Source organism: Neofelis nebulosa, chromosome 3, assembly GCF_028018385.1.
Source record: "Neofelis nebulosa isolate mNeoNeb1 chromosome 3, mNeoNeb1.pri, whole genome shotgun sequence".
Taxonomy (NCBI): domain Eukaryota; kingdom Metazoa; phylum Chordata; class Mammalia; order Carnivora; family Felidae; genus Neofelis; species Neofelis nebulosa.
Window position 1 is genome coordinate 97,482,609 of NC_080784.1, and position 14,766 is coordinate 97,497,374.

General features: G+C 41.5%; 1 protein-coding gene across 13 annotated transcripts in view; it reads right to left on the minus strand.

The window, feature by feature from the left end:
• JADE1 (jade family PHD finger 1) overlaps positions 1-14,766 on the minus strand; it is a 59,385-nt gene that overhangs the window by 35,355 nt on the left and 9,264 nt on the right. For 11 of the 13 annotated variants that reach the window (XM_058721381.1, XM_058721386.1, XM_058721385.1 and 8 more), the window contains exon 2: positions 6,439-6,516. In XM_058721381.1, coding sequence (XP_058577364.1) covers positions 6,439-6,490 — 52 coding nt within the window. In that variant the 5' untranslated portion in view covers positions 6,491-6,516. Of the gene's footprint in view, positions 1-2,416; positions 2,487-6,438; positions 6,517-14,766 lie in introns of those variants that run through there. The other 2 variants (XM_058721380.1, XM_058721388.1) reach the window with 2 other exon arrangements.

Sequence of the window (14,766 nt, forward strand, 5' to 3'; positions counted from 1 at the left end):
GATCTAAAATAAGGAAAAAACCTCAAGAGTAAATCTACTACACACTGCCCACATTGGTAACTCATGTGTGATAAGCCAGGGTGCATAGTGCATGAAAGGTTCAGAAATTACAATGAATGGTGGTCTGGGTTCATACCACCACAAAATGCAAACTGTGAAGGAACCTCATCACTATTAAATGGCAATCTTCTGTCTCAAACACTACTTCTAGACACCAAATACCACACTGGTGTCTTCAGGATGTTAAACCACCCTAACAAAGTAAGGCACTTAGGACCAGCAAGTATTAAGTCTAGCAGGCCAGCTGGTGTCACAAAAGTACACAGACCCAAGATACACACACACCTATGCATTATTTCAAGGCTAGGGACAGCCCCGTGCAAGTAAAGCAGTGCTATGGAAACTGCCACCACAAAGTAAGCAATTTAATGTAGTTTATTAGCTTTTTGCTTTAATTGCATGATAGAAGACAAGCCTCTAATACGATTGCTGTTTTATCATGAGCTGACCCTATACTTCCCACAATTCCTCCATCCCAGCATAGCTTTGCTCCATGGTCCAACTCACTTCCACCTTCCAAAGTACAAAAACTTAATGCATATATTCAAAAAACTGGCTCAGGAATATTTCAACGTAAATATACTTGGGTTTTCAACCAACTGACATACAAATGTTTCAGTTACCCAGCACTCCTGCCAACATCCAAATCCAATGGCTACAGAAGACTAGTCCATGGACTAGATCATTTTGTGCTAATTGCTCCTCAAACCCAAGAGGATGCTTGCTCTACCTGTCAATGTCAAAGCCAAGCCACTGTCAGGTTTGAAAAGGGGCAAAGCCATCTCTGTGTGCCTTAAGGAGACACACAGTACATATTTTGAAATATTTGAGCCTAAATCCCTACATTTCAAGAATGCCTACACAACTCCTTGGTGTCTCAAGATGCAACTGATGGAGGAAAAAGAACAAATTAAAAGCATAGGCGGGGTGCCTGGGTGGGTCAGTCGGTTAAGCATCTACCTCTTGATTTTGGCTCAGGTCATGATCTCAGTTCATGAGATCGAGCCCAAGTCTCTCTTTCCCTAGATTCACTCTCTCCTCTCTCTGCCCTGCTTGTGCTCACTCTCCTTCTCTCTCAAAACAAATAAACGTTTCAAAAATTAAAAAAAAAAAAAGTATAGTCAAATAAGAAATGTAAGTGGAAGCAGAGTTAACTTTTATGCAAAAGAGAAACCACCAAAGACCTGCATGAAGGTAAACAAGCACAGCCAACTGAATTAAGAAAATGAAGACAGGGGCGCCAGGGTGGCTAAGTGTCCAACTTCGGCTCAGGTCACAATCTCACTCACAGTCCATGAGTTCGAGCCTTACGTTGGGCTAGGTGCTGGTAGCTGAGCCTAGAGCCTGCTTCGGATTCTGTGTTTCCCTCTCTCTCTGCCCCTCCCCCACTCGCACTCTTGTCTCTCTCTCAAAACTAAAGAAACATTTTTTAAAAAATGAGGGGTGCCTGGGTGGCTCAGTTGGTTAAGCGTCTGACTTCTGCCCAGGTCATGATCTCACGGTTCATGGGTTCGAGCCCCACATTGGGCTCTGTGCTGACAGCTCAGAGCCTGGAGCCTGTTTCAGATTCTGTGCCTCCCTCTCTCTCTGCCCCTCCCCCATTCATGCTCTGTCTCCCTCTGTCTCAAAAATAAACATTAAAAAAAATTTTTTTTAATTAAAAAAAAATGAAGGCAAATTATCAAAAAATATAAGGGAACTCATTAAATGTAGTGAGACATAAAGAGGTACAAAGCAGAAAGTACGTTTAATCCACTAAAAATTGTGGTGTCTCTTCACTGTTTATCTGTAAGCTGGAGAGCACCCAGAAAAACTGAAGTCCTCTCATAACTTTGTTTACCACTCATCAACCTGCATTAATTACCACGTGCAAAATTAGTAGATTTGAACTGTACTCAGATCTCTTTTCTGCCCATTCATCATCACAGGTAATGGAGCAGAGCTCAATTGGGTAAATGGAAGAGACGGAAATGTTTCAAGGCCAATACAGGTGTGGTAACTGGGCAGCCAAGGAGGGTCCCCAAAGGTACCTGGTTCCAGACCCCCAGCAACACACCAGGCCTTCCCACAGGGAAGTCAACACAGCCCTGAAATTAGGAAATTCAACCAGAAAAGGAAGCCCTGCTTCACAACTTCAGGGAAAACTTTAAAGTACATTTCTCTCATTATTTCTAAAAAAACTTTTTAATTTCCCTCTGGGCCTTTGACAGGCACATTTAAAAACACCCAAAAAACCTCCCAAAAACATCATTTTCATTTGGCTCCCCCTTATCTGAGCCAAAGATCCCATATTTTGGAAGAAAAAACAAAATGTGCCAAATGGACAGTATTAAGTAATATTTAATTCTTGTCTTACTTGTACAGGAAAAAAATGTAAGGATGCTGATCAGAGCTGTTAATTGGCCTGAGATAACAATCCATAATTCCTGCCAAAAGAAAGGACACTTGATGTTTTAATTAGCCTCTGCAGCTTTACTGAAGATAAAAATGCAATCTCCTTTAGTTTGGAAATACTGAACAATAGCTAGTGGATCTCATTCCCACATTTGCCAAAACCCCTAAGAACAGAGGATCCTGGGCTGGAAGCAAGAAATGAAGGGCTTGTTTCCCTGGGCCACACCCTGGCACAATATGTAACTTTAGAGATTGGCTAGGGCCACCCTGTGCCAGGAGCCCAGCAATTACAATGCAGCCTGCAAATACCCCAACACTATTTCATCCAACTGTAGGGCCAGTCCTCCACAGGGCACCTGGAGAAAGGCTTCAACAACTCCAACTGCAGCTGGATGAGTGCTTGCACTGGCACAGAAAATGCCCATCCATCCCCAACTGTAAATACCACACTGGTATTCCCCTGGATCAGGCCAGAAAACAAAGCAAAGGACTCCAGTCCCAGAGGCCAGCAGGGCCTAGCCACGGCTACAGTCAGTGTTGTGGCCCCCACGCTGACGTCCGCAGCTGCCTCTCCTTCACTTAGACATGTTTTTGCATTGGGCTGGGAAGTGCTGCCAAAATTCTGTCAGGGCTGCAAGCTGGAGAGGCTGGGGAGTGGCCACTGCACAGACCCAGCCCTTCTTGCAAATCAGGGCTTTCCAAGTGCCCAGACCCAGCTGAGGACCAGCTCAGTTCTGCAGACCCAAATGCAAGGGCAGAAAGCACCCCATTCAGACTACCATGGGCTTACAAAGAAGGATGGAATCCAACACAAATAACCAGGCTGGTGCCAGAGGCCCATGCTATGAGACAGTTGCCCTCAGAGAGGTGGAAAGGGTGTTCCATGGAGTGGACAAGTACATATTTTATAAGCTTTAGCATTGCAAGGGTTCTTATTGAGCTGTTTTTTTACTATTATCATCGTCCACCATAATTACCAAATCATTAAGCCTGGATAGACAGCACGGCCATAAAGCATCAACATATGCTTTATACTGAACTACCTATGACAAAAAGGATGGCCCACCTAACTTCCACTAAGAGGTATCATTCTTGTCCTCCACCACCACCACTGGATTTCCATGTCTAGCCTAGAATAGACAGAACCCAGCTTCGTGGCCTATCTAGGGTAACCCTCCAGTACCCTATAAATATAAATGCTCTGCCTCCACCTTCTTCAGGGAAACTAGCACAGATAAGAAGTATATTAAGAGGAAGAAGAAACTGGCTGTCATACCATTAAGGTGACTTTTGATGGACACATTCTGGTGAACTTTGGGCACTCTATTCTCCCTTTCTAACAAGAGTTCTGGGTGGAAATTCGTATTTAGATGAAATATTTGGTCTTCTAAGGTGGTTTCAGGCTTAACTGTTTCCCCCCAAAATTACTATTTTGAAGCCTAATTCCTAATACCTCAGAATGTGACTATGTATGGATAAAAGCTTTAAAGGGGCGATTAAGTTAAAATGAAGTCATTAGAGTTGACCCTAATCCTATCTCACTGATGTCCTTAAGAGGACATTCAGACACAGAGACACCAGGGATGCACATATGCTCAGAAGACCACGTGAGGACACAGTAAGAAGGCAAGCCAAGGAGAGAGGCCTCAGAAGACAGCAAACCCAACACCTTGATCTTAGACTTCTGGAACTGTGAGAAAATAAGTATCTGCTTCTTAAGCCACCCAGTCTGTGGTATTGGTTATGGCAGCCCAAAAGGTCTAATACAAGGGCCTCTGGGGGCTATTAGGAGCAACTCTGAGGTGGACTAGAATGGGTCATGGTCCAGAACTGCACTGTCCAATATGGTAGTCACTAGCCACATGTGATTGCTTTTAATTTACATTTTAATTAATTAAAGTTAAAAAAAAAGTCTTAAAACCTAGTTCCTCAATTACACTAGATTAGAACACTTACATCCTCTTGGGCAACTCTAGACCAGAAAGGGGAAAGCTCTAAGTCTGAGAGAACATTCAAGGAGAATCTTTTCTTTTTTAAGATTTTATTTTTAAATAATCTTTATACCCAATGTGGGGCTCCAACTCTGCAACCCTGAGATCAAGAGTTACACCCTCTTCTGACTGAGCCAGCCAGGTGCCTCTAGGAGAATCTTTTCTAACCCAGTTAGAATTTCCTTAGGGAGGAAATGAAGCAGCAACAAAAGCAAACAGAGTGAGCATAAACCTGTTGCTCAATACCAAAAAAAATATTAAATAGGACTATAAGCCTCATACTGGGCATTATTAGTATGTGACAGAAAGTAATTCATGAAACCTTCTTCTGATTAATTCTGAACCTAAAAACCAAGACTTTTTAAAAAATTGACGTAAGACAAAACTGTATTCAAGCAAGCATTTGAGCACTTATGACTCTTGAGAATACTCTGATAGGCACCACAGGGGGCAGAAAAGAAATATCTCTGTATGGTTTTGCCTCAAGGAGTAAAAAGCCTAAGTAAATATTAGAGAAAGCAGGTAGTGAGGGCTGTGCAATGACAAGTGCTAAGAAGTTCACAAGGCACTCGCAAGGGCTCTGCCAAGTGGTTTTAACTGCAGGCACCTGGGCACAGACCCTCAACACCCTTGTGAAGTAAAAGCAAAACCCTTCTCTGTGGAGCCCCCAATCCTCTTTCTCCTTCCCTCACCCAGTTTTAACTCTTGCCCTACGCCAAACTCAGCAGCTCCCACTGTCTGTCTCCAAAGTCCCAATCCCTTAGCTCAAGCCCGGCCCTTCACCGTGTAGTCCACAGCTTACTATCCAGTGTACCCCAAAAACATGACACCAAATCTCCTATAGGCACCAAATCTACTTCCCACTGTCCCATGCCGGTACCCAAAACTCCCAAACAGAATGCTATGTTTGAGTTCTTCTGTTTTTCAAGCTTCTGGTCCTGCCCCCTATGCTTCCCATGGCTTAGCAGACAAGCACCACTTTCTAATTTGCAGCTTTTACACTGCTGCAAACTTGGAAAACCAGAAAACTAAAACTAATCCTGTTTCCCTAAAAACTATTTCATCCTTCGGGACCTGCCCAACTTTCAACTCCTCTGTGCTTCCCTGGCCCTCCTGTCCTCTGAATTCATGCTAACATCTATTTATTTCTAGTGAGTGTCAAAAAGACATCTCTAACACTTCCCTAATGACTCTGTCAGAGCTGGATTTTATATAGATCTAAGACAGGGTTCCTTGAAAGCAGGCCCAATACCTTTCCCATTATGTAGCAGGGCAAGCACATTTTCTGAGTTTAATCTATAGTGTAAAACATAAGCTGACGGGCTGGAGCTCAGGCACTGTGCTAGGTACAAAATTTCCTTATTATCTGAGGGAAGCTCTTCGAGTAGTCTGTTAGCTTCTCAATACATAGAAGCTGTGTGACATTTATTTTGACTGCCTGGAAACCAACTAACTTCTGGTTCTCAGCTGCACTGTGAAAATATGGGGATGCCAGAGAGCAGAGATGCAGAGAGAGTAGTAGTATTAAATATGGTCAACGCTAAAAATCAACTGAAGAGCACAGCATGGACTCTTGACTTCCCTTACTTAATATTTTTACAACACACTAGGCAGTCTTCAATCTCCCTTAGGAGTTGGACTAGTTGATAATTACCTGGCTTCGATTAAGTTCCCTCTTCATAAATAGCAACTCTAAGTGCCATAAATGATGTTTAGGAAAAACAGACACACCAGTGACTCTTGGAACTGGATTATTCATCCTTGGATAACAAACCGGAAGGCTGAGGAATGCCTGCCTGCAGTCAACCTCACCAGAAAGATTTGGTTACAGACCTGCAGTATCACACTCAGATGTGATTCTCCAGGCCTTGGCTTTCTCTGACCTGCCTGATATGCAAAGGGCCTCAACTATTTAAAGCATTACATTAAAAAGTCATGTTTTTACACTGACCCAAACGTTGGTAGGCTCCAAGAACAACAAAGCAGGACTTACTGCCATTGTCGTCAGAATCCTCACTGCTGCTGGGAAGGCGACCTCGTTTCATGATCTCCCCGGGAAACAGCAGGCAGCCTGCAAAGCAATGAGACAGCACTTAACCCAAGATGATAATACACAATCATCAAGTTGTGCTTCAGATAGCAGCACAGGATTTACAGCATACAAAAGCAAACAATCGGCTTTAAGGAGCATTTGCATTGTAAACAGTAAAAAGACCAAGGATACATAATTAGGCACAATCATTAACAGGACAGGTTCAAAACCAAGGGGGAAGGGGAGGAGAAGTCAAGTATCAATAGGTCTCCCAAAGGTGCCAGGTTTCTCTCTAGTTCCAGTTGACATTATCACTACCAACTACTCCAGGAGTCTTTTTAGCTGACTGGCAGCAAGCACTGCAAAAAAAAAAAAAAACCCGCGGCAATGAGCACAGTGATTCCTCACTACAGACAGATTCATATTTTACGTGTGTATATGGGGGATGGGGATGAGGCTGTGCCTGAATGTGTGAATATTTACACTGCACTGGGCAGGATTATGCTTCTCAGGCAAATTTTGCTAAAATAATCCTAAAAGCCAAATAATCTGGAATTCTAGGAACAAAACAAACGGGGGATTGGGAAAGCAAATACCTCCTCCAGCCATCTCCAACCCCTCAGCATTCACAGCTGGAACAGAAAGGGACCAGACATATAATTTCTGATCCAGCTCCCTCCCCTTTACTCATGAGAAAACTGAAGCCAAAAAGTTTAAGCAGCAACTTGCCCAAGGTCACACTGTAAGCAGGAGCTTCGAATTCCAAAACCAATTCACTGCCCTTGACCCACCTCCTTATAGCCTGGTCCAACCAACCTAACTTAGCCAGACACCTGGCCAGCCTTGCTGACTCCTTCCAGATGATAAAAGGCCTCCAGCACCACCAGGTAAGAGAATGACTGCACTCAGGAAAGAGAGCAGTGGACCAAGATTAAGAGCCAGTCAATGAACTTTATAAGTCATACGGTCATAATCACACAGGCAGATCTCTAAAGAAATCCAAAAAGCTTTTCCAAACTGAAATTACTAATCACCTTGACATTTTTAGGACGCTGATCTTATTGCAGAGCAATGATTCTCAATGAAGGAGGAAGGCTTTTCAAGTCAGAAGTAGCCACCTAGCCCCTCAGAAAAGTACATCCCAAGTTCCCCTTCACTGGGAATCACAGCATTAGAATGCGATGTGTTTCCCAGAGTGGGGCACACAGGCATGGTGTGGAGCAAAATGTGGAGAACCACCATGTTAGAACAAGACAGAAATTAGAAACCCAAAGCTCCACTCTAAATGGACCTATAAAAGAGACCAAAAAAAGCAAAAAACACATCATACTGTTCCCAACTACCAACAAACACACCTATATAATTGACTCAAATATTCAGGCCCCTAATCTAGAATTCCAGCATTTCACATTTTCTTTCTGAGACATTTGCCAGTTAAGGTTTGTGAGTTTTTGTTTACCAACTGACTCTTCAATAGAAGAATTTACCAAGTGGAAGCCCAGGAGTCATGATCTGGGCCATGGGCTACGTTATGGGCTAGGGTTTCATACTGTGGGGCTGGATCACAGTCCTAAAACCCACCCACCCCTTTTCTGCGGAGCCCCCTTCACCCATAACTAAACACCCAGCAATCTAGAACTTGGCCTGGGGCAAACCCATTCTAGTCAGAAGCTTCCAGAGCAAACACCTGTAGCCCACCTTCCCCCCCCACTTGGAATGACTGTCTTCTCTGCCCTGTCACCATGTGCCAAAAACTGACAGCTAAACTCTCCTCCAACCTTTCAGAGAAGGGAGCCCTCCTCCTGTCCAACAGGAGGCGCAAAGAGAAAAGGGAAAAGCAAAAGACCACACATTCCTAACTAGCTTCTCAGGCCTAGGTTACCAAAGAGCTAGACAGACAGACAGACAGACAGACAGAGGAAGGAAGGAAGGAAGGAAGGAAGGAAGGAAGGAAGGAAGGAAGGAAGGCAGGCAGGCAGGCAGGCAGGCTACCTAAAGAGGAATTCCTTAAATTTACGGTGTGATGTGGCACAAGAAGGGTGCAGCTCCCACCTCCTGAGCAGGTGTGTAAGAAATGAGAAGAAAGAGGCAAAGAAAGCCCAGGAAACACTCCCCAGGTAGAAACAAGGAAACCAATGCTGATCATATCTCCACTGATTCAGACAACTTAAATTTATCTAAGGAAAAGAGCTTCAAGAGCTTAGAATCAGAATATTTTTGAATCAAAAAGCCTTCCCCTCCTAGCCTTCAAACACAACTCGCAGAGAAAGCAGTCACTAAATAAAAAAAGCAAGCACTGGCCAAAATAGAATGATGCTCCTAAACACACTCTCAAGCAAAATTATGCCAGTAAAAGAAGAATAAAAATAGTCTTTTTCTAATGAATTCCATTTTCATCCACCCCAAAAGATCTTAACAAATGAAGGTTGAGAATGAGATACTGTACTTCTCCAAGGAACCTGGCACAATATAGGGGGGGTGGTGCATAGCAGAATTTCTTCCTCTGTGGCTCTAATGTACTTAAACCTTGACATCAGGCTAATTCATCTCACCTGGGGTTACCTGCTATATCAAGAAATCAAAGTACACATTACTATCTTTAAGACACACAATACAGGGGTTGTATGCTTCAAACATCTGTCCAATAAAAGCCAGTGCAAGAAAGTAGAGGGCCCTCACATCATTGCCATTGCTGACTCAGGGCATGGCTGATTATCTAAACACTGGAAGGATACGCAATAACTAATTAAAACTCGGAACACTCCAAAGAAAGCAACAAGAAAATATTATAGCATATAACGCATGCCACATATATGAATACCTAACATAGAAGGAGGTGCTGCAGGAAAATGACCATTTCTAACCTCATGGAACTTCTGGTCTAGTTGAGGAGCTAGACAAATTCAGTAACGGTGCCTGACAGTGGTAAACACAACGCCCTGTAGGAACAGAGGTTGATGGAGTCAGGGAAAAATTCTGAGCAGAGTCCTGAAGAACAAACAAAGGGGAGATAGCCAAAAATGCAAGCACAACATTTTGGTGGTTGTGCTTTGGTTGAAAAGCATTCAAGTATCCAACGACATACATATAGCCTACCATATTACTCTGCACCACATCTTCCCTTTCAGAATCTTACTATTTGCTCATTTCTTTACTAACATACATCCCTTTTTTACCTTATATCCAATTGCCAAAGCTTACTGATTCATAATGTAGGACTCTTTCAAGTTTCCCTAACTTTGCCCCATAGATTTGTCTTCAAACACCTGGATACCTTTAAACACCTCCCTTCCTTTCTCCATGCCCACAATCTCTTACCCCTTCCCATTATCACAATAGTTTAATCCTGTGAAGTGACCGAATCAAGTCATTCCCTGTGCAAATCTCTGTGTTGCACACTTGCAAATGGGTCCAGCCAGAAACTCCTCTGGTGTCTCAAAACTCTACCTAAGCATCTCTCCTAACAACTCCCCCATGGCTAGGCTTGTCTCTGCTGGTCCAGGCCTCTTTTGGTTCTCAGCCTCTAATGCTGGCCTCTTTGCCCTTTCCTCCCTACCTACCCCAATCCCACCTTTCTCAGGGAGTCAGCTCAAAGCCACCAAGCATGGTCCCCCATTCCAATTAAAAGCACCTGCATTCTCTACCACTCATTTCATCTTTCAGAACTTTTTCACCCGACTTTTTAATGTGCTTTCTTTAACCATCAACTCTTGCTTTGCATCATCACTTAAATGTTCCATGTATGTGTCTCTCTAAAAATTTACAATAGGGGCAACTGGGTGGCTCAGTTGGTTGAGCGTCCGACTTCAGCTCAGGTCATGATCTCACGGCTTGTGGTTCGAGCCCCACGTCAGGCTCTGTGCTGACAGCTCAGAGCCCGGAGCCTGCTTTGGATTCTGTGTCTCCCTCTCTTTCTGTCCCTCCCCTGCTCATGCACTCCGTCTCTCTCTCAAAAATAAACATTTAAAAAGTAAAATAAAAATTTACAATAAATTGGTCAGAACAGGAATCTTCTTTAGTTAAATATGAAATAAAGACATCACAGAGAGGGTACCAAGCCAAACACAGCCTCATGGGGCAGCTACAAGAAGACGCACCAGGAACTCTGGTCCAGTCCTCACCCAGACATTCTGCCCAGTTTCATCAAAACTGACTCAAAGTGATTACTCAAAATGATGCCACTTACACTCAAAGTGTCCATTTGCCATGAGAAGCATAACACCTAAGCAGACTTATTATTAGTACTTATTATTAGGCATTTGGGATTTTGTCCAAAAAGAGGAAGCCTACCTAGGAAGCCTGATTATAATAAGAACATGGTCTGGGAAAGGCAAACTAAGAGGAGCCCGTTGGCCAAAGACCCTGGCTAGATCAGTCAAGTGACAATCCTTTGGCACCTCCATCTCCACTGCAGGGTGGGATGTGCCAAGACAACCAGGCACAAGTGGTGGCTGCTCAGGGCACCACCTCCTCAGGAAACACGGGCACTATTTATACTACAATCCCTACTGAGATTACAAGTAAATCACTTTCCTTCGATCTCGTGTGTCACACAAATTAAAACCAGTAGACTAGTATGTTAATTCGATTAAATCTGTATTGAGTTGGGATACCCAAGATATGGTGAACAAGATGTGAAATGGCCCATGGGAAGACACAGCAAGCAAATAACTGGACAAGTAGCTTCAGTGTGGTAACTGCAGCAAAGGTTACAGGATTACCATTCACAGGACTATGGTGGGGCATGGGATACATAAACGAGATAACAAGGTGCCTCAAAACCTTAAAATTTAAGTTTCCTTAGATTGAAACTGCGGGGGGGGTGGGGGGGGGGACACATCAGCATGCACGAAGTTAGAGCAGCCATCAGCTGAAGGAACCCAACCCCAAGGTGGCTCAGGAATTTGAAAGAAGAGTGAACAAGTTCAGTGACCCGGGTGTGGTCCCAGGGAGGAATGACTGGTATGTGATTCTAAGGAAGAAAAAATGAGAAATGACTTCAGGGATAAGGAGTGAAGGGTTTGACAAAAGAATATGATTAAGAATTTGACGATTGTTTACTCACTGCTATTCCTGGGAAAGAGGGGCGATTTGAGGAAAATAAACTGTCCAGTTACTTGAATTACTCTCTCTGGCAGAACATGGACCATTTATTTATCAGGCCATAAACTCTACAGTTACAATAAGGATTACACCCCAGTGATTTTAATTATCTTATGGCTCATATGCAGAAAGTCAGGTTTCTTCCTCAAAGTGTCTATTTTATCCATTATGTTTCATTCTTGTTTATTTCACTCTAAAGTTATAGAAGGTACTCAATTACCTCTAACTACTCTATGTTACCATCTAATGCAATCCTATGTATTAAAATAACCTGTTGGATGAATGATTGAGTTCTCATACATAAACTGAATCCAATGCTCACTGGGCTTTATAGAATTTGAGATGCTTTCACTTTAATATCTAATTGACCCTTAACTGGAGTTACTTCTGTCACATTATTTTTAAATTTACTGGTGTCCTTCCATTTCCTGTCAAAGTTAATCTAATACGTAAATGTACGATATTTTAAAATGTATTTAGAAAATGTGTAATATAAAAATGTATATAAAAAATATTTTCAGACACCAAGTCACCTTTACATAAAAAGTATTTTATAATGAGCTACTTCCTTACCGTTCTGTTTGCTAAGTTCATACAATGAGTTATTATTTTTAAATATTATGCAACTGACAGTTTGATTCCTAAGTTACTGATCATTGAATAACCCTCCCATAAAAAAGACTTATATTTTCTTAATAGGTCACCCTCTTATCTTCTATGGAGTACACAGTACCCAATGTAACAAAGTATCCAAATATAATAATGACCTACACTTCACAGTAATTTTCTGTTCCTCAAATGCATGTGAAAGAAATCCAGCTAGTTTCTTATCTGCTTTTAAAGACAACATTAATTGCTCAGAAGTTTTTCAAATTGGCAACATTATTTAGTTCATATACTCACTAACAGTCTAAAAATACTAGAGTGACTATAACTCAAACACAGCTTTCTTACTTTAAGCAGAGTTTTATCTGGTCAAAAAAAAGTCATATATTTGATTTAACTGACAAACTGCTTAGATCTTAAGTGTTAAAGTTTTAACCTTGTCTAAATATTTCAAACCCCCAAAAGCAACTTTTAAAAATGTTTTTCATGTCATACATCAAAATCTGTTTAAAAAATGCTGCCCAAGCTACCATAGAGCCTTTGCAAAGATGTCACACTTGAAAATATTCAGTGGAAACTTGTTTATTTTAGCAATAAATAACCACCTCTCCCAAAAAAAGACTGTAACTGACCAGATAATCATGACTACAATATTCATTCCTACAAACATCACTAATAAAGCCCAAGTGCTATAACACATTAGTTCACTGTAAATTCTTCATAAATGATTTGTAAACCCGGTCTTTTAAAGTCAATAGAAACATTGTTTAAGATTTTAAAGAACTTATATATTTGAGTGGTTCTAAATGAATCACAAGCAGCTCCCATTTGCCAATTTATAAATAATCCAATCCCTGCTTATGAGAGCCTTAAAAACAATCAGACCCCTCCCAGGTCTCTGTAATCACTGACTCAATTAGAGTCAGTAACTGAAGAGCAGCTATGACAAAACACTGCAATCATTTGTATTTAGAATTTTTTTTTTAACTTCTCTTGACATGGGAATGAATGAATTCACACCAAAACTTAATAAAGGCAGTCAGTCACCATTGCCTCCCATCTCGAGCTTCTATCCCTATTTCCATCTACTCAGAATTCTTTTTTGTTAGATCTACATGTTCAGATATGGAAAGATGCCAGAGACACATTAAGAAACACAAGCAAACTGCAAGGGGGGGGGGGGGGAACCTGAAATATAGGCCCATTTACATGTAAAAGGGACAAAAGAAGAGAGTATATATACACACCAATTGCTTGCTTATTCATTTCTGGAAGAACATAAAGGATACTAATAATGGTGTTTACTTCTGAGAAATGTGACCAAAGTGTTCCAGATAGAATGGGTTGAGAACTTTTACTTCTCTTTATGACCTTTTATATGACTTTTAATTGCTTAGCCATGATCCTGTCCTACGTTTATAATAGTAAAGATTTAAATTCCAAAACACTTCTTCCCTGGGAAGACCCTGGGAGCACAACTTTTGAGTCCCATGCAAAGCACCAGCCTAAAATAAGCAGCCAGCAATAAACTATGTATCCCCCACCTCCTTCCTGATAAGATGGGGTACCAAATGCTTTTGTCTGGCTTCTGAAGAATGTTTGATGGAATAGTACAGAAGGAAAAAAGTAGAAAAGGTAATAGGATAATGCCATAAAATGCTAGTATCACACACTATTTACTTCAAAAGCAAAAGTTTTAAAACACATAATAGCCATTACCAGTAGAAGCTCACTAAAAATAACAATAGAAAAACCCTAACCTAGACAGGAAAACTAGAGTTTAAACTACCTTTAAAGAATAAACATTCAACTTCCTATCCATTTCAAGAGTAGTACTATTTTGGAAAAAAATAAAAATAAAAAAGCTACATTCCAGAGATGGCGACCAAATAGGCCATTTCCTCCACCCATGGCAGGCATGGTTAATAAATTGAGTCATTCTTTTCCACAAGCCCAGACATGACTTCAGAATCCTCCTTAACACAGTGCTACCACTCAGTCAGAATTCATATGAGATAAAGCCCCTATTTGCCCCATATTCTTACTCCTCTTTACATACTGTTTTTGACAATTACCAGGGAAAACTGAAGGTTTTTTTCTAAAGCACTCACTGAAATCAGAAATTTGTGATCCAGTCTGCCCTAGCGTCTCTGAACCAAATCCTAATGTACATAATATATATAAATACCCACGCAAATTAGGTCAAAGTCTAAAAGCCCACTGAAGAATAACACTTAAAAAAACCGAAGTGTTAACAGCAGATAGTTTCTGCATGAACCAAGGTAAGAGTAAGGAGGGAAAGGAGTCTGTCTACAAGCCCTTCCTTGGAAGAGTAAGTCAATAAATGCAAAGTGTCTACAGGGTAATTTTGAAAGATTTTTAAACGTTCAAACCAGATGTTCCTATACAGGATATACAAAGCAGCTTCTGCAGAAACCAGACTCAACCAGCTAATGACAATTACACTGTGCACAGATTGAAATGCAGCTATTTTGAGGAACTTTGTTCCTTGATTATAGCCGGTTGTTAGAAACTATCAGTTACCACTAACAATGTTAAGTCACCAAAAATTTTTAAAGT